Source organism: Salmo trutta, chromosome 4 (genome assembly GCF_901001165.1).
Source record: "Salmo trutta chromosome 4, fSalTru1.1, whole genome shotgun sequence".
NCBI classification, from domain to species: Eukaryota; Metazoa; Chordata; class Actinopteri; order Salmoniformes; family Salmonidae; genus Salmo; species Salmo trutta.
Window position 1 is genome coordinate 24,011,659 of NC_042960.1, and position 18,942 is coordinate 24,030,600.

General features: G+C 41.9%; 1 protein-coding gene across 2 annotated transcripts in view; it reads left to right on the forward strand.

Annotated features, from left to right (window-relative positions):
• The window catches only part of LOC115192103 (BTB/POZ domain-containing adapter for CUL3-mediated RhoA degradation protein 1-like), a 64,835-nt gene that overhangs the window by 25,741 nt on the left and 20,152 nt on the right, over nucleotides 1-18,942 (forward strand). For both annotated transcript variants that reach the window (XM_029750237.1, XM_029750236.1), the window contains exon 6: nucleotides 14,566-14,761. In XM_029750237.1, the coding sequence (XP_029606097.1) occupies nucleotides 14,566-14,761 (196 nt within the window). The remainder of the gene's footprint in view (nucleotides 1-14,565; nucleotides 14,762-18,942) is intronic.

Genomic DNA, 18,942 nt, shown 5'->3' on the forward strand with positions numbered 1-18,942 from the left:
ATAGACTTATTTTTCTACTGTATGTTTGTTTTACTCCATGTGTAACTCTGTGTTGTATGTATCGAATTGCTTTGCTTTATCTTGGCCAGGTCGCAGTTGTAAATGAGAACTTGTTCTCAACTTGCCTACCTGGTTAAATAAAGGTGAAATATAAAATAAATAAAAATATAGATGTCCGCATAGTCTAGGATCGATAGGAACTTTTACTGAATCAGCTTTCTATAGAAGCCCATTTGTATTGTCAGCTTCTTAACTGACTCATAGGCTTTTTAAAAGACAGCTTTTCACCTATCCAGATGCCCAGATATTTGTAAGCAGGGACACGATCACCTAAAGCCCATTCTTGTGGGAAGCTGCTATAGACCACCAAGTGCTAACAGTCAGTATCTGGATAATGTGAGAAGTATATTTTCTGGGTTATTTTAAATATTAACTGGCAATCATAAAGCTGCCCTCTCAGGAAAAAACTTCAAACTGTAACCAGTGCCTGCAACCTGGATCAATTTGGTCAGTCAACCTACCAGGGTAGTTACAAATAGCACAGGAATTAAGTCATCAACATGTGTTGATCACATCTTTACGAACGCTGCAGATATTTGCTTTAAAGCAGTATCCAAATCCATAGGATGTAGTGATCACAATCTAGTAGACTTATCTAGGAAAACCAGTTCTAATATCTGGGCCTAATATAGTGTGAGAGGTCATACAATAAGTTTTTTAGTGATTCATATGTTGATGTAAATAATAACCAGATGCTGCACTTGATGCATTTATGAAACTACTTATTCCATTTACTAATAAGCACGCACGCATTAAAATGACTGTAAAAACTGTTAAATCCCCTTGGATTGAAGAGGAATTGAAAAATTGTATGGTTGAGAGGGATGAGGCAAAAGGTAGAGTAATTCAGTTTGGCAGCCCAACTGATTGGCAAACGTACTGCAATTTAAGAAATCATGTGACTAAACTAACTAAAAAAGAAACTACACTATGAAACAAATAAATTATATTAAGAATGATATTAAAAAGCTTTGGGGCATCTTAAATAAAATGTTTGGGGAAAAAAGCCTACCCGGCTCCTTCATTCATTGAATCAGATGGCTCATTCATCACAAAAGCCCACTGATATTGCAAACTACTTTTAATAACTTTTTTTTTATTGGCAAGATAAGCAAACTTAGGGGTGACATGCCAGCAACAAACGCTGACACTACACATCCAAGTATATCGGACCAAATTATGAAAGACCAGAATTGTACTTTTGAATTCCTTAAAGTCAGTGTGGAAGAGGTGAGAAAAGTATTTTTGTCTATCAACATTTTTCTTTTTTTTCACCTTTATTTAACCAGGTAAGCTAGTTGAGAACAAGTTCTCATTTACAACTGCGACCTGGCCAAGATAAAGCAAACCAGTGCGACACAAACAACAACACAGAGTTACACATGGAATAAACAAGCGTACAGTCAATAACACAATAAAAAAAAGAAAGTCTATATACAGTGTGTGCAAATGGCGTGAGGATGTAAGGCAATAAATAGGCCATAGTAGCGAAGTAATTACAGTTTAGCAAATTAACACTGGAGTGATAGATGAGCGGATGATGTGCAAGTAGAAATACTGGTGTGCAAAAGAGCAGAAAAGTAAATAAAAACAATATGGGGATGAGGTAGGTAGATTGGATGGGCTATTTACAGATGGGCTATGTACAGCTGTAGCGATCGGTTAGCTGCTTAGATAGCTGACGTTTAAAGTTAGTGAGGGAAATAAGTCTCCAGCTTCAGCGATTTTTGCAATTCGTTCCAGTCCTTGGCAGCAGAGAACTGGAAGGAAAGGCGGCTAAAGGAGGTGTTGGCTTTGGGGGCGACCAGTGAGATATACCTGCTGGAGCGCGTGCTACGGGTGGGTGTTGTTAGAGCATACAGGTCGCAGTGGTGGGTGTTATAAGGTGATTTGGTGACAAAATCAATGGCACTGTGATAGACTGCATCCAGTTTGCTGAGTAGAGTATTGGAAGCTATTTTGTAAATGACATCACCGAAGTCGAGTATCGGTAGGATAGTCAGTTTTACGAGGGTATGTTTGGCGGCGTGAGTGAAGGAGGCTTTGTTGTGAAATAGGAAGACGATTCTAGATTTAATTTTGGATTGGAGATGTTTAATATGAGTCTGGAAGGAGAGTTTACAGTCTAGCCAGACACCTAGGTATTTGTAGTTGTCCACATATGCTAAGTCAGAACCGTCCAGAGTAGTGATGCCAGTCGGGCGGGCAGGTGCGGGCAGCGAATCGGTTGAAAAGCATGCATTTAGTTTTACTAGCATTTAAGAGCAGTTGGAGGCCACGGAAGGAGTGTTGTATGGCATTGAAGCTTGTTTGGAGGTTAGTTAGCACAGTGTCCAAAGATGGGCCAGATGTATACAGAATGGTGTCGTCTGCGTAGATGTGGATCAGGGAATCACCCACAGCAAGAGCGACATCGTTGATATATACAGAGAAAAGAGTTGGCCCAAGAATTGAACCCTGTGGTACCCCCATAGAGACTGCCAGAGGTCCGGACAACAGGCCCTCCGATTTGACACACTGAACTCTATCAGAGAAGTAGTTGGTGAACCAGGCGAGGCAGTCATTTGAGAAACCAAGGCTATTGAGTCTGCCGATAAGAATACGGTGATTGACAGAGTCGAAAGCCTTGGCCAGGTCAATGAATACGGCTGCACAGTATTGTTTCTTATCGATGGTGGTTAAGATATCGTTTAGGACTTTGAGCGTGGCTGAGGTGCACCCATGACCAGCTCGGAAACCGGATTGCACAGCGTAGAAGGTACGGTGGGATTCGAAATGGTCAGTGATCTGTTTATTAACTTGGCTTTCAAAGACTTTAGAAAGGCAGGGCAGGATGGATATAGGTCTATAACCGTTTGGGTCTAGAGTGTCACCGCCTTTTGAGGAGGATGACCGCGGCACTTTTCCAATCTTTAGGGATCACGGACGATACGAGAGGTTGAACAGGCTGGTAATAGGGGTTGCAACAATGGCGGCGGATAGTTTTAGAAAGAGAGGGTCCAGATTTTGCAGCTCATTCAGAACATCTGCTATCTGGATATGGGTGAAGGAGAAGCTGGGGAGGCTTGGGCAAGTAGCTGAGGGGCTGTTGGCCGTGGTTGGGTTAGCCAGAAGGAAAGCATGGCCAGCCGTAGAGAAATGCTTATTGAAATTCTCGATTATCATGGATGGTGACAGTGTTACCTATCCTCAGTGCAGTGGGCAGCTGGGAGGAGGTGCTCTTGTTCTCCATGGACTTTAGTGTCCCAGAACTTTTTGTAGTTAGAGCTACAGGATGCAAATTTCTGTTCGAAAAAGCTAGTCTTTGCTTTCCTGACTGACTGCGTGTGTTGGTTCCGGATTTCCCTGAAAAGTTGCATATCGCGGGGACTATTCGATGCTAGTGCAGTCCGCCACAGGATGTTTTTGTGCTGGTCGAGGGCAGTCAGGTCTGGAGTGAACCAAGGGCTATATCTGTTCTTAGTTCTACATTTTTTGAAAGGGGCATGCTTATTTAAGATGGTGAGGAAGTTACTTTTAAAGAACGACCAGGCATCCTCGACTGACGGGATTAGGTCAATATCCTTCCAGGATACCCGGGCCAGGTCAATTAGAAAGGCCTGCTTGCAGAAGTGTTTTAGGGAGCGTTTGACAGTGATGAGGGGTGGTCGTTTGACCGTAGACCCATAGCGGATGCAGGCAATGAGGCAGTGTTCGCTGAGATCCTGATTGATAACAGCGGAGGTGTATTTGGAGGGCAAGTTGGTCAGGATAATGTCTACGAGGGTGCCCATGTTTACAGATTTAGGGTTGTAGCTGGTGGGTTCCTTTGATAATTTGTGGAGATTGAGGGCATCTAGCTTAGATTCGAGGACTGCCGGGGTGTTAAGCATATCCCAGTTTAGGTCACGTAGCAGAACGAACTCTGAAGATAGCTGGGGTGCAATCATTTCACATATGGTGTCCAGGGCACAGCTGGGAGCTGAGGTGGGTCTATAACAGGCGGCAACAGTGAAATACTTATTTCTGGAGAGATTAATTTTTTTAATTAGAAGCTCGAACTGTTTCTGCATAGACCTGGAAAGTATGACAGAACTCTGCAGGCTATCTCTGCAGTAGATTGCAACTCCTCCCCCTTTAGCAGTTCTATCTTGATCGAAAATTTTGCAGTTGGGGATGGAAATCTCAGAATTTTTGGTGTCCTTCCTAAGCCAGGATTCAGACACGGCAAGGACATCAGGGTTGACGGAGTGTGCTAAAGCAGTGAGTAAAACAAACTTAGGGAGGAGGCTTCTGATGTTAACATTCATGAAACCAAGGCTTTTTCGTTTACAGAAGTTAACAAATGAGGGTACCTGGGGGACATGCAAGGCCTGGGTTAACCTCCATATCACCCGAGGAACAGAGGAGGAGGAGGAGTAGGATGAGGGTACGGCTGAAGGCTATCAAAACTGGTTGTCTAGTGCTTTGGATGACATTTCTGGGTGTGGTAGAATAGATTCGGGGCATAATGTATAGTGGGGTGCGGGTACAGTGGAGGTAAACCCAGGCACCGAGTGATGATAAGAGAGGTTGCATCTCTGGACGGGCTATTTATGCTGGGTTAGGTCATCACATGTGAGGGAGGTGGGACAAAGGAGGTATGAGGTATGAGGCATGTTGAGTGGGACTAGTAAACTAAGACAATGATAACTATTCTAAACAGTGTGCAAGGCATATTGACGTTTGAGATATATATATATATAAAAGCGAGTCATAAAGCAATCACAGGTGTTGATTGGGAGAGCTAGCTAAGGCAACAACGGGTAAGACAACAACAACAACAACAGGTAAAATGGCGATGTATGGGCAGAGGGGGTCGGTTAACTACACACAGGGCCTGAGTTGGGGCCAACAGACAAACAAGAAATTAACAAAATGGAGTACTGCGATTAATGAACAGTCCAGCAGGCATCAGCTATGTAGCCAAGTGATCATAGGGTCCAGTGAACAGCAATAGACGGAACAGGGAAGCTGCGAGTAGTCGTTACTACGCTAGCACGCAGGAGAAGTTAGCAGGCCGGGATAAGTAGAAGCTTCAGCTCCGACATCCGGCGAAGGCCGGTTGATGGCACAGCGGATGGAGTTAATTCGGCGGACCAGTCGTGGTGGTACGGCGGGGCGCTGTGTCAACAAAGGGTCCAGACCAGAAGGCAAAAGAGGTAATTCTAGTTGTAGTAATTTTGTTTGCTAGCCGGGAGATGCGCCTGGCTCGCGGCTAACTGGTGCTAGCTTCGGGGCAGGGGCATTAGCCACTATAGCCACTCGGTAGCAGCGATGATCCGATGCACAGGTCCAGAGCTTACGGCAAGAATCCGGAGTGGTGGATTCTAGCCGTGTTGGGGTAGAGTCCGGAAGGCATCGGCTGAGTAGCCGGGTGATCACAGAGTAGGCCGGGAGGTAGGCCTGGCTCAGGGCTAGCTTCGGGGCTGGGTCACTCGGTGGCAGCTAGCTAGCTGTGATGATCAGGAGTAATGGTCCAGGGTTTACTGCAGGAATCTGGCGTTGTAGTGGAGAAAACAGTCCGATGTTGGCAAGTATTATCCAGGCCAAAAAAAAACGTCTGGTGTCGGTGCAGATGGAAAGGTCGCTAGCAATGGATAACAATGGCTGAATAGCTAGTAGCTAATTAGCTGGCTAGCTTCTGAAGGAGGTTCTGGCTATAAGGTCTAAAAAAAATAGCGGATCCGTGTCACATTGGGTGAGGCGGGTAACCGGAAGGTATATTTAATATAAAAATGGAAAAGAGATTGAAAATACTTTGAAATATATACGAAAAAATACACAAGTACACGAGAGGACGACAAACCACGTGTGCACTGCTACGCCATCTTGAGCGTCATCTAGTGATGACAAGCCACCGGGATCTTACAACCTGGATGGAAAATTTCTGAGGATAATAGCAGACAATATTGCCACTCCTATTTGCCACATCTTCAATTTAAGCCTACTAGAGAGCTTGTGCCCTCAGGCCTGGAGGGAAGCTAAAGTCATTCCGCTACCCAAGAATAGTAAAGCCCCCTTTACTGGCTCAAATAGCCGACCAATCAGCCTGTTACCAACCTTTAGTAAACTTCGGGAAAAAAATGTTTTACCAGATACAATGCTATTTCACAGTAAACAAATTGACAACCGAATTTCAGCATGCTTATAGGGAAGGACACTCAACAAGCACAGCACTTACATAAATGACTGATAATTGGCTGAGAGAAATTGATGATCAAATTATTGTGTGGGCTGTCTTGTTAGACTTCGGTGCAGCTTTTGACATTATCGATCATAGTCTGCTGCTGGAAAAACCTATATGTTATGACTACACCCCCTGCAATAATCTGGATAAAGAGTTACTTGTCTAACAGAACACAGAGGGTGTTCTTTAATGGAAGTCTCTCAAACATAATCCAGTTAGAATCAGTAATGCCCCAGGATAGCTGTTTAGGCCCCTTGCTTTTTTCAATTTTTACTAACGACATGCCACAGACTTTGAGTTAAACCAGAGTGTCTATGTATGCGGATGGCTCAACACTATACACGTCAGCTACTACAGCGACTGAAATGATTGCAACACTCAACAAAGAGCTGCAGTTAGTTTCAGAGTGGATGGCAAGGAATAAGTTAGCCCTAAATATTTCTAAAACTTTTTAAGCATTGTATTTGGAACAAAACACACACTAAACCCTAAACCTCAACTAATTCTTGTAATAAATAATGTGGAAATTGAGCAGTTTGAGATGACTAGATTGTAAACTGTCATGGTCAACACATGCAGTAGTAGCTAAAATGGGGAGAAGTCTGTCTATAATAAAGCGATGTTCTGCCTTAACCTTTCTGGCGCAGGCGTTCCGCTAGCGACAGACCTCGACAACATCTGGTGAAATAGCAGAGCGCGAAATTCAAATGACAGAAATATAAATATTTAACATTCATGAAAATACAAGTGTCATACATCAAAATAAAGCTTAACTTCTTGTTAATCCAGCCGCTGTGTCAGATTTCAAAAAGGCTTTATGGCGAAAGCACACCATGCGATTATCTGAGGACAGCGCCCCGCATACAGAAGCATGAAAAACATTTTTCAACCAGGCAGATGCGCCACAAAAGTCAGAAATAGCGATAATAAAAGCCTTACCTTTGTTACCTTTGATCTTCTTCTGTTGACACTCCAAAAGGTCCCAGCTACATCACAAATGGTCCTTTTGTTCGATAAAGTCCTTCTTTTTAACCCCAAAAACTCTGTTTAGCTGGCGAGCTTCATTCAATAATCCACCGGTTTCCCTTCTTCAAAATGCATACAAAATGAATCCCAAATGTTACCAATAAACTTCTCCAAACAAGTCAAACAACGTTTAAAATCAAACCTCAGCTACCCTAATACGTAAATAAACTATAAAATTTAAGATGGAGAATCGTTATTGTCTTTACCGGAGTTAAACAACAAAGAACACGCTCTCATCCACGCGCATGAAAACATTACAGCCAAAATGGAAGCCACTTAGAAAAACTACAAATTCTAGCACATTTTTCCAAAAACAAGCCTGAAACTCTTTCTAATGACTGTTGACATCTAGTGGAAGCCCTAGGAACTGCAATCTGGGAGGATTTCGCCTCATAATAAATATGACAGCCATTGAAGACAGTGGTGCTTCTACACCTGCATTGTTTGGGGTTTTAGGCTGGGTTTCTGTACAGCACTTTGAGATATCAGCTGATGTAAGAAGGGCTATATAAATACATTTGATTTGGTAGGCTGAACATTCTTTTTTTGGGATGGTTTGTCCTCGGGGTTTCGCCTGCCATATCAGTTCTGTTATACTCACAGACATTATTTTAAGTTTTTTTTTTTTTTTTTTAGAAACTTTTGTGTTTTCTATCCAAATCTACGAATTATATGCATATCCTAGCTTCTGGGCCTGAGTAACAGGCAGTTTACTTTGGGCACGCTTTTCATCCGGACGTCAAAATACTGCACCCTAGCCCAAGGCAGGTCCTACAGGCCCTAGTTTTGTCACACCTTGACTACTGTTCAGTCGTGTGGTCAGGTGCCACAAAAAAGGACTTATGAAAATTGCAATTGGCTCAGAACAGGGCAGCACGGCTGGCCCTTGGATGTACACAGAGAGCTAATATTAATAATATGCAATCTCTCCTGGTTGAAAGTGGAGGATAGATTGACTTCATCACTATTATTTATGAGAGGTATTGACATGTTGAATGCACAGAGCTGTCTGTCTAAACTACTGGCACACAGCTCAGACACCCATGCATACCCTACAAGACATGCCACAAGAGGTCTCTTCACAGTCCCCAAATCCAGAACAGACTATGGGAGGCACACAGTACTACAGAGCCATGACTACATGGAACTCTATTCCACATTAAGTAACCTACTCAAGCAATGAAATGTATTTAAATAACAGGTTAAAAAAACACTTATGCATCAGCGGGGACTGTGAAGGAACACAAACATTGGCACAGACACATGCATACACACACACACGATAACATGCGCACTATACATACATATGGATTTAGTACTGAAGATATGTGGTGGTGGTGGAGTAGGGGCCTGAGGGCACACTGTGTGTTGTGAATGTATTGTAATGTTTTAAAAATTGTATAAACTGTTTTAATTTTGCTGGACCCCAAGAAGAGTAGCTGCTGCTTTGGCAGCAGCTAATGGGGATCCATAATAAATACATAATACAAATATGGGCACCATCCAAAGTACATATGCTTAAATCATCAGTTCATTTTATGCAGTCTAGAGATCAACCTGTACTTAGTTTTACCTGTATTCAATACGAATTTCAGGCCAGTTTTACTGTAATACAGTGAAAGCATACTGTTCCGATAGAGCCTGGTCAACCGTGGAGGCAATGGCATACACAACAGTGTCATCGGTGGAGCATACAAGTGCAGGTCAATTTATTTGAACAGAAAAGTCAGTATAGTTAATTTAAACAGTATGAAGTTCAGACGCAGAATCGACCCCTGTGGGACACCTTTTGTTATGTCCAGATGTAACACCATCAGTAGATACACATTTGAGTTCCATCTTTCAAGTAATTTTTAAACAAGCCTTGTCTCGGCCAATTGAGGAAAGCCTTGGAATTAGCAGTGAGTGATCAACAAAATCTCTTCCAAGATAGCGTAGCAGTGCAGACGTGTTTTGTTCGTCCTCTCCTGTACTTTCGTATTTTTTTGTATATATTTCAATTTTATTTTCAATCTCCCTGTAGCTCAGTTGGTAGAGCATGGTGTTTGCAACGCCAGGGTTGTGGGTTCAATTCCCATGGGGGGCCAGCACAGAAAAAAAAAATGTATGAAATGTATGCATTCACTACTGTAAGTTGCTCTGGATAAGAGCGTCTGCTAAATGACTAAAATGTAAAATGTTTTCCATTTTAATTAAATTATACCTTCCGGTAACCTGCCTCACCCAATGTGATACGGAACCGCTATTATTTAAAATTTTTACTCCTTATAGCTAGAACCACCTAGCCATCAGAAGCTAACCAGCTAATTAGCTACAAGCTATTTAGTCATTGTTAGCCACGGGCTAGCTATTTAGACACCCACCAAGTTTAGCCCTCGCCAAAGTCAGATTTACTATAAGAAAAATGTTATTACCTTTGCTGTTCTTCATCAGAATGCACTCCCAGGACTTCTACTTCAATAACAAATGTTGGTTTGGTTCAAAATAATCCATAGTTATGTTCAAATATCCTCTGTTTTGTTCGTGCGTTCAAGACACTATCCGAAGGGTAAATAAGGGCCCGACGCGTTTCGTGACAAAAAAAATCTAAATATTCCATTACCGTACTTTGAAGCATGTCAACCGCTGTTTAAAATCTATTTTTTATGCAATTTTTCTCGTAAAAAAGCGATAATATTCCGACCGGGAGTCGTTGTTTTAGTTCAAAGACAGAGAAAATAAAAACATGGGGTCGCCTCGTGCATGCGCCTCAGTCTCATTGTACTCTGATCGACCACCATCCAAATGCGCTAATGTTTTTCAGCCAGGGTCTGCAAAGACATCATTCAGCTTTTTCCCGGGTTCTGAGAGCCTATGGGAGCCGTAGGAAGTGTCACGTTACAGCAAAGATCCTCAGTTTTCAATAAAGAGAGTCAAGAAGCCCAAGAAATTGTCAGACAGGCCACTTCCTGTAAGGAATCTTCTCAGGTTTTTGCCTGCCATATGAGTTCTGTTATACTCACAGACACCATTCAAACAGTTTGAAACTTTAGGGTGTTTTCTATCCAAAGCCAATAATTATATGCATATTCTAGTTTCTGGGCAGTAGTAATAACCAGATTAAATCGGGTACGTTTTTTTATCCGGCCGTGTAAATACTGCCCCCTATTAGGGCTAGGGGGCAGCATTTACACGGCCGGATAAAAAACGTACCCGATTTAATCTGGTTACTACTCCTACCCAGTAACTAGAAAATGCATCTAATTATTGGCTTTGTATAGAAAACACCCTAAAGTTTCTAAAACTGTTTGAATGGTGTCTGTGAGTATAACATAACTCATATGGCAGGCAAAAACCTGAGAAGATTCTGAACAGGAAGTGGCCTGTGACAAGATCTTGTTCTTCTGGTCTCTGTTTATTGAAGACTGAGGATCTTTGCTGTAACGTGACACTTCCTACGGCTCCCATAGGCTCTCAGAGCCCGGGAAAAAGCTGAATGATGTCATTCCAGCCCCAGGCTGAAACACATTTGCGCTTTTGGCAAGTGGCCGATAAGAGGATAATGGGCTTAGGCGCGTGCACGAGTCGATCCAGTGCTTTATTTTCTGTCGTCTATTTACCTAAACGCAGATTCCCGGTCGGAATATTATCTTTTTTTTTTACAAGAAAAATGGCATAAAAATTGATTTTAAACAGCGGTTGACATGCTTCGAAGTACGGTAATGGAATATTTAGAATTTTTTTGTCACGAAATGCGCCGTGCTCGTAACCCTTATTTACCATTCGGATAGTGTCTTGAACGCACGAACAAAACGCCGCTGTTTGAACATAACTATGGATTATTTGGGACCAAACCAACATTTGTTATTGAAGTAGAAGTCCTGGGAGTGCATTCTGACGAAGAACACCAAAGGTTATCAAACTTTTCTAATAGTAAATCGGAGTTTGGTGAAGGCTAAACTTGCTGGGTGTCTAAATAGCTAGCCTGTGATGCCGGGCTATCTACTTAGAATATTGCAAAATGTGCTTTCACCAAAAAGCTATTTTAAAATCGGACATAGTGTGCATAGAGGAGTTCTGTATCTATAATTCTTAAAATAATTGTTATGCTTTTTGTGAACGTTTATCGTGAGTAATTTAGTAAATTGTTAGTAAATTCGCCGGAAGTTTGCGAGGGGTATGCTAGTTCTGAACGTCACATGCTAATGTAAAAAGCTGGTTTTTGATATAAATATGAACTTGATTGAACAAAACATGCATGTATTGTATAACATAATGTCCTAGGTGTGTCATCTGATGAAGATCATCAAAGGTTAGTGCTGCATTTAGCGGTCTTCTGGGTTTTTGTGACATTATATGCTAGCTTGAAAAATGGGTGTCTGATTATTTCTGGCTGGGTACTCTGCTGACATAATCTAATGTTTTGCTTTCGTTGTAAAGCCTTTTTGAAATCGGACAGTGTTGTTAGATTAACGAGAGTCTTGTCTTTAAAATGCTGTAAAATAGTCATATGTTTGAGAAATTGAAGTAATAGCATTTCTAAGGTATTTGAATAACGCGCCACAGGATTCCACTGGCTGTTACGTAGGTGGGACGATTTGGTGCCACTTACCCTAGAGAGGTTAACATTTCTTGCCATCTTTCAAAAGAGAGTTAGGTAAGAGCTTTGATTGCTCTTTTAAGGTTTTGTGCTTTGATAGGAAGCAATCACTCTCCCATTGCTGACCAAAAAATGCTATAACTGGGCTTAAAACTGGCCAAATAGGAAAGGATATCAACAAATGTGGAAAGTGAGGGCTGTAAAATCTGCTCTTTGATCTCAAAAGCACATACGACAGCAGATTATTGAACTGCTACATCACAATTACTGACTCAATCTTGCAAAGTTAGTATCAGCCACTTTAAATGCAACAAACCTATGTTGATTCGATCACAATTCCCACATTAGAAGGAAACGATCTGTTTAACCTCTACGGGCCACGGGGGCAGTATTGAGAATTTTGAAAGAAATATGTGCCCATTTTTAACTGCCTCCTACACCAACTCAGAAGCTAGGATATGCATATTATTAACACATTCGGATAGAAAACACTCTGAATTTTCTAAAACAGTTTGAATGGTGTCTGTAAGTATAACAAAACTCATATTGCAGGCAAAAACCTGTGAAAAATAGATTAAAAAAAATGAGAATTTTGTGACTGTACTATTTAGTGTCATTGTTTTAAAGATACCACAGTGAGAAAGGATTCAGTTTGCAACTCCTACTGCTTCCACTAGATGTCAACGATCTTTAGAAAGTTGTTGGAAGCATCTGTCATGAATACAGACCGAATTAGAAAGCTTACAAGTTGACACGTCATCACTTCATTTTTTGCGCCTGCGCATGAATCTGAGAAGAGTGCCTTTGTCATTATCGTTTATTCTAGACACTTGATAGGTTGTGTGAAAATATTACTGATGTTTACTGATGTTTCACGTTAAAAATGGAACAAAAGATTAGTGCTAAACAACGTTTGACATGTTTAAACAAACGTAAATAGATTATTTACTAGGTTTTCTTTAGCTTTTCGACGTGACTTTACACTGCCCACCTCATTTTGTGGGAGCCTACTGAACGCTAACTATTTGGACATAAATTATGAACTTTGTCAAAAGAAACCACATTTGTTCTGGACCTGGGATCTCTGGCAGCGCCTTCTGATGGAGATAATCAAAGGTAAGGGGATATTTAGAATGTTATTATCGATATTAGATGATGCTAATGCTAACGGTATAGCTTAGCTTAGCTTAGCATATAGCTTATTGTTGTTAGCATAGTACCCAGTTTATGCAAAATGTGATTTCCCAGTAAAGTTATTTTGAGATCTGGCCATTCGGTAGCAATTACGAGATGATAATATATTATTCTTTGAATGACAATATTATAATTTACCAATGTTTTCGAATAGTAATTCCGTGATTTGTAATGCTGGATTCACTGGGTGCATTCGAGCCGAAAAAAATTCTGAATTTCACCGCGACTGTAAATGCTGTTTTTGGATATAAATATGAACTTGATGGAACTAAAAATGCATGTATTGTATAACATAATGTCCTATGAGTGTCATCTGATGCAGATTGTCAAAGGTAAGTGCATAATTCTAGCTAGTTTTCTGTCTGTTGATGCCCTTCTTTGAATTGGCTAAACATTACACGCAGCTATTGTCAATGTACTCTCCTCACATAACCTAACTTTATGCATTCTCCGTAATGCCTCTGAAAATCGGACAGCGTGGTTAGATTTAGGAGATATATCTTTCAAATGGAGGAAAATAGTTGATTATTTGATTTTTTGAAATGATTACTCTTGCAGTTTTGAATTCCCCGCCATGGTCACATGACAATGAATCCCAATACCGGGATAAGATCGGGATAAGATCCTCAACAGGTTAACCTCTCTGGGGTAGGGGGCAGTATTTTCACGTCCGGATGAAAAGCGTGCCCAAAGTAAACTGCCTGTTACTCAGGCCCAGAAGCTAACAGAAGATCATCACAGGTAAGGCATTTATTATATCGCTATTTCTGACTTTCGTGGCGCACCTGCCTGGTTGAAATATCTTTTTCATGCTTTTGTATGCGGGGCGCTGTCCTCAGATAAATTCACATGGTGTGCTTTCGCCGTAAAGCCTTTTTGAAATCTGACAGAGCGGCTGGATTAACAAGAAGTTAAGCTTTATTTTGATGTATTACACTTGTGGCTTAATGAAAGTTAAATATTTATAATTCTGTAGTTTGAATTTCGCGCTCTGCAATTTCACCGGATATTGGTCAGGTGGGACGCTACCGTCTCACCTGCCCATAAGAAGTTATTAAGGAAAGATGTGTAAACTAATGGGGCAACTCTAGTGAAGTTCAATCTTGCGCGGGCCAGCATTTGTTCTGCGCGGAAGTCCTGAGGGAGTTGCGTGGCCACGTGCGCACAGCTTAGAGGGAACATTGCCCTGGAGTTTAGGTATATCCAATAAGTCATCGTGTTATAGCTGCTGTTGACTTAATAGGTGATTCCATGCCCAAAGTCACTCTTTTAGTAAGCACTGCCACAATTAAGCTAAAGCAACAAAAAAGTTACATTACTTACTGCCTAGTTTTTTAGAAATGTAAAACCAAATATTTCAATTTGAGATTTCAGGGTTTCATGTATGTCAGGCATTGTTGCCAAGGGGTGATGCTTCTCAAGTCACGCTCCCTGCATGTCACCAATGGTGCTGTGTCTTTTGGATTGACCCTAAGCCTTGCTTTTCCCTCTCCTTCAGTAACTCGGACGACAACCTGTTGAAAAACATTGAGCTGTTTGATAAACTGGGGCTACGCTTCAACGGGCGTGTCCTGTTTGTCAAGGAAGTGCTCGGGGACGAGATCTGCTGCTGGTCCTTCTACGGTGAGGGCCGCAAGATCGCTGAGGTGTGCTGCACATCCATTGTCTACGCCACTGAGAAGAAACAGACCAAAGTAAGCCCAGTTAAACCAATTTCACTAACATGGAGGCTAGCAACATCAGGGTTTAGGTAAATGCTAGGGTATACAGTGCCTTCAAAGTATTTACACCCCTTGACTTTTTCCACATTTTGCTGTTACAAAGTGGGATTAAAATAGATCGAATTGTAATTTTTTGTCAACGATCTACATAAAGTAGTCTCGTTTCAAAGTCGTACAAAAATTCTAACATTTTTAAAACCAAAATTGAAAAATAAAACACTATATTGACTAGATGAGTCAATACTTGTTAGAATCACCTTTGGAACTTATTACAGCTGTGTGTATTTTTGTGTAAGTCTGAAGAGCTTTCCACACCTGGATTGTATAACATTTGCCCATTTTATTATTATTTAAAAAATTCTTCAAGCTTTGTCAAGTTGGTTGTTGGTCATTGCTAGGCAACCATTTTCAAGTCTTGCCATGTATTTTCAAGTGATTTAAGTCAAAACTGTAACTCATTCACTGTCTTGGTAAGCAACTCCAGTGTAGATTTTTTTTAACCTGAAAAACTCCCCAGTCCTTAAGGATTATAAGAATACCCGTTAGGGCTGGCTAGATATAGAATGTATGTTTTTGCGCGATATACCAAATGCCTGTATCGCAAGAATAATAAATTTTATTTCCCATTTTTATGAGCGTTCATGTCTGCTCATTCTCATGTCTTCTTGGTCTCGTATCCTTCACTCCTGTGCTGTGTCACTGAGGTATAATAAGAACTGGAGACTACGTCCAAGATGTCTGCCTTTTTGTTTAAGGTAATCTACTGTCGTGTCTGATTGATTAAATGAGATGACAGGCTATTTTATCAAATCGATTACCTAACTTTTAATTGATTACATAATTGTTGCATGGTTTAATTCAATTAACTCATTAATAACCTGGGGCACCACAGAAGTGTTTATAGTGTTGCTGCCTAATGAATAAACTCTAAAAGATCTAAAGATCTTTTTATAGCAGTCAATTATTAATCGTAACCTTATTTAGTCTCATTCTGATTGTTGTAAAGTACTTGGTTATCTGCACGAACCCTGGCAAACAAGTTGAATCAGCAATATACAAATTGGCTTAATTATTTCATTACGAAATGCCTAAATAATCACACTGAATTTTTTATATACATACAAACAAACAATTCTGGGTCAATGAATTCCATTATCTTGGCCTAATGGATTTCGCCTTTGTTGTCTCAATTAAATTTTCTTCTTCTTTCAAATGACTGCTCGACTTGAACTTGTTTAGTTGATGGATGTGTGCGCATAGTATTTTTCTGCTTTTCTGTGTAGCGCTGTATTTTTCGAGGCGTCATTATGTCATCTACCTATGCCCGTCAGCTTTGACATCGGTTTTGCACATCAGCGTTAAACTAAACAGCCGATGTTGGAATCTTCGGCTAATATCGTCCGATTACGAAATATCGTGCATCCGTACAATATTTTCTTTAGGAATGTAGTGAAGTAAAAGTTGTGAAATATAAATATTAAAGTGCAGGTACCCCAAAAACACTTTGGTACTTTACACCACTGTGCATTATGCATGGTTCTGGTTAAATTTGTAACAAAGGGCATTTTTAAAGACTTGAAAGCCAGATCAGTGATTTATTTTTTTTGAAACAAAAAAATTGGTTAAACTAATTACATTTTTAGTGGGTCTTACTTTACCATGTAAGTTGACTGACAATATTCTCATATACAGCAATGACCTGGGGAATAGTTACAGGGGAGAATGAATGAGCCAATTGGAAGCTGGAGATGATGGCCAGATTTGGGAATTTTGCCAGGACAATAGGGTTAACACCATGGGATCTCTAGTGACCAAAGAGACGCCCATTTAACATCCAATCCGAAAGACAGCACCCTACACAGGGCAATGTCCCCATTTACTGTCCCCATAAACCTAGATGCACTATATATACATACACACAAAGCATGTGGACACCCCTTCAAATTAGTGGCTATTTCAGCCACACCTGTTGCTGACGGGTGTATACAATCGAGCACAAAGCCATGTAATTTCCATAGACCAGGGGTGGGCAAACTTTTTGTCCCGAGTGCCACATCGGGATTTTGAAATTCAACGGATGGCAGCATTTTTCGGGGGGACCAATTGTTTGTTAAAATCAAATTTGCAGGCCCCCGGGTTCGATCCCAAGCTGTGTCACAGCTGGCTGTGACTAGGAGACCCATGAGGCGGTGCACAATTGGCCCAGCGTCGTCTTGGTTAGGAGAGGGTTTGGCAGGCCGAGATTTCCTTGTCCCTTCGCTCTAGCGACTCCTGTGGCGGGCCGGGCATATGCATGCTGACATGGTCGCCAGGTGTACGGTATTTCCTCCGACACATTGGTGTGGGCTTGCTTCCGGGTTAAGAGGGCATTGTGTCAAGAAGCAGTGCGGCTTGGCTCGGTTGTGTTTCTGAGGACGCACGGCTCTCGACCGACGTCTCTCCCGAGTCTGCACGGGAGTTGCAGTGATGGGACAAGACTGTAACTACCAATTGGATACCACGTAATTGTGGAAAAATGAATGTCTCGCGGGCTGTACTTTGCCCCCCCCCCCTTCCCGCCATAGACTAACATTGGCAGTAGAATGGCCTTACTGAAGAGCTCAGTAACTTTGAAAGTGGCACTGTCATAGGATGCCACCTTTACCAACAAGCCAGTTTGTCAAATTTCTGCCCTGCTAGAGCTGCCCCAGTCAACTGTAAGTGATGTTATTTTGAAGGGGTAATTTCTAGTAGCAACAACGGCTCAGACGCGAAGTGGTAGGCCACACAAGCTAACAGAACGGGACCACTGAAGTGCGTAAAAGTTTTGTCCTCTGTTGTAACGGCATCTGTCAACTCTATGGAGACAGAGCGGAAGCCCAGCTAGCCTAGCTGGCTTGGCGGTCTCATATGGAGGTCGCTATTGAACATTTCCAGCGCTGTAGGAGCTGTCTACTTTGCTTTGTTCCGGGACAATGTGGACCACGCTGACTTTAAATGAAGCAACAGCTTGCTTGCGGAGGACTACAGGAGCGAAGTGGCTACTCTTAGCAAGCAAGTAGCAAACCTACACAAGCTACTGGGGAATCCACACCCGCCTACTTTTTCTTCCACCCCAGTACCCAGACTCCGCTTTGTTCTGGTGGAAGTGTCGCCGCTCCACAGCTGACTGGCTGGTGCTCAGCGGGGTTCCATCCCTGAAGGGGTCTCCCCCTTCCCTGGAGAATGGAGCTGTTCTTGACCCAACCAACCAGCCATGGAGAGACATCACTCGTTGTGGAAGTCGAAGAAAGCATCCTCTGGCAACGGGGGTCTCCTTGGAGATGTTGAGCCCGGACCTGACACAGACCAGAAACTGCTTTGCCGCCCTGGATCCAGAGGTGCCAGCGCCGCCTTCCTTGGGGGCTTCCCATTCAAGATCGGATCCAGAGGTACCTGCGTCTTCCTCCTCTGTTATGTCTCCCTCTCCGGTGGCTTCTACCTCGGGTTCAGTTCCTCGGAGCTCCCACACTCTTCAGACCATGAGGATGCCTGAGACACTGGCCCATTTAACATCGCCAGCTGTCATCATTGCTGATAGGAAAGGCAAAGGTGGTGTTGCCATTTACACAAGGAATATTATTTCTGTGTCTCTGTTAAAGGCTACCTCCAGTCCTAAACAATTTGGCTTTAAGTCTTCAGTTGGGTTCAATCTAAAAAAAAAAAGAACAGTTATAGGAATCTATCGCCCACCCTCCGCCAAGAAGTGTGTATTAAATGAACTCACTGATTTAATTGCCATTTTTACTACCCCAGAGGTGTTGATCGCCGGAGATTTTAATCTTGCATGGTGAGCGCAGGATGCTGACTGTTTAAATAATTTTTGTACTAATTTAAATTTGACCCAGCTGATTACAAAGGCCACTCGTCCAAACGTAACTTCTTGGGGCTATGTGGGACGTTAGCGTGCCACCCGTGGCGCACCCTATCAACAGCAGGTGCATTTCAAGAGCGGCAAATTTGAAACCAAATAAATGTCAAAATTCAAATTTCTCAAACATACAACTAACTTACAGCCTTTGAAAGATAAACATCTTCTTAATCTAACCACGTTGTCCGATTTCAAAAAGGTTTTACGGGGAAAGCATAAAGTTAGGTTATGTTAGGAGAGTACATTGATAATAGCTGTGTGTAAT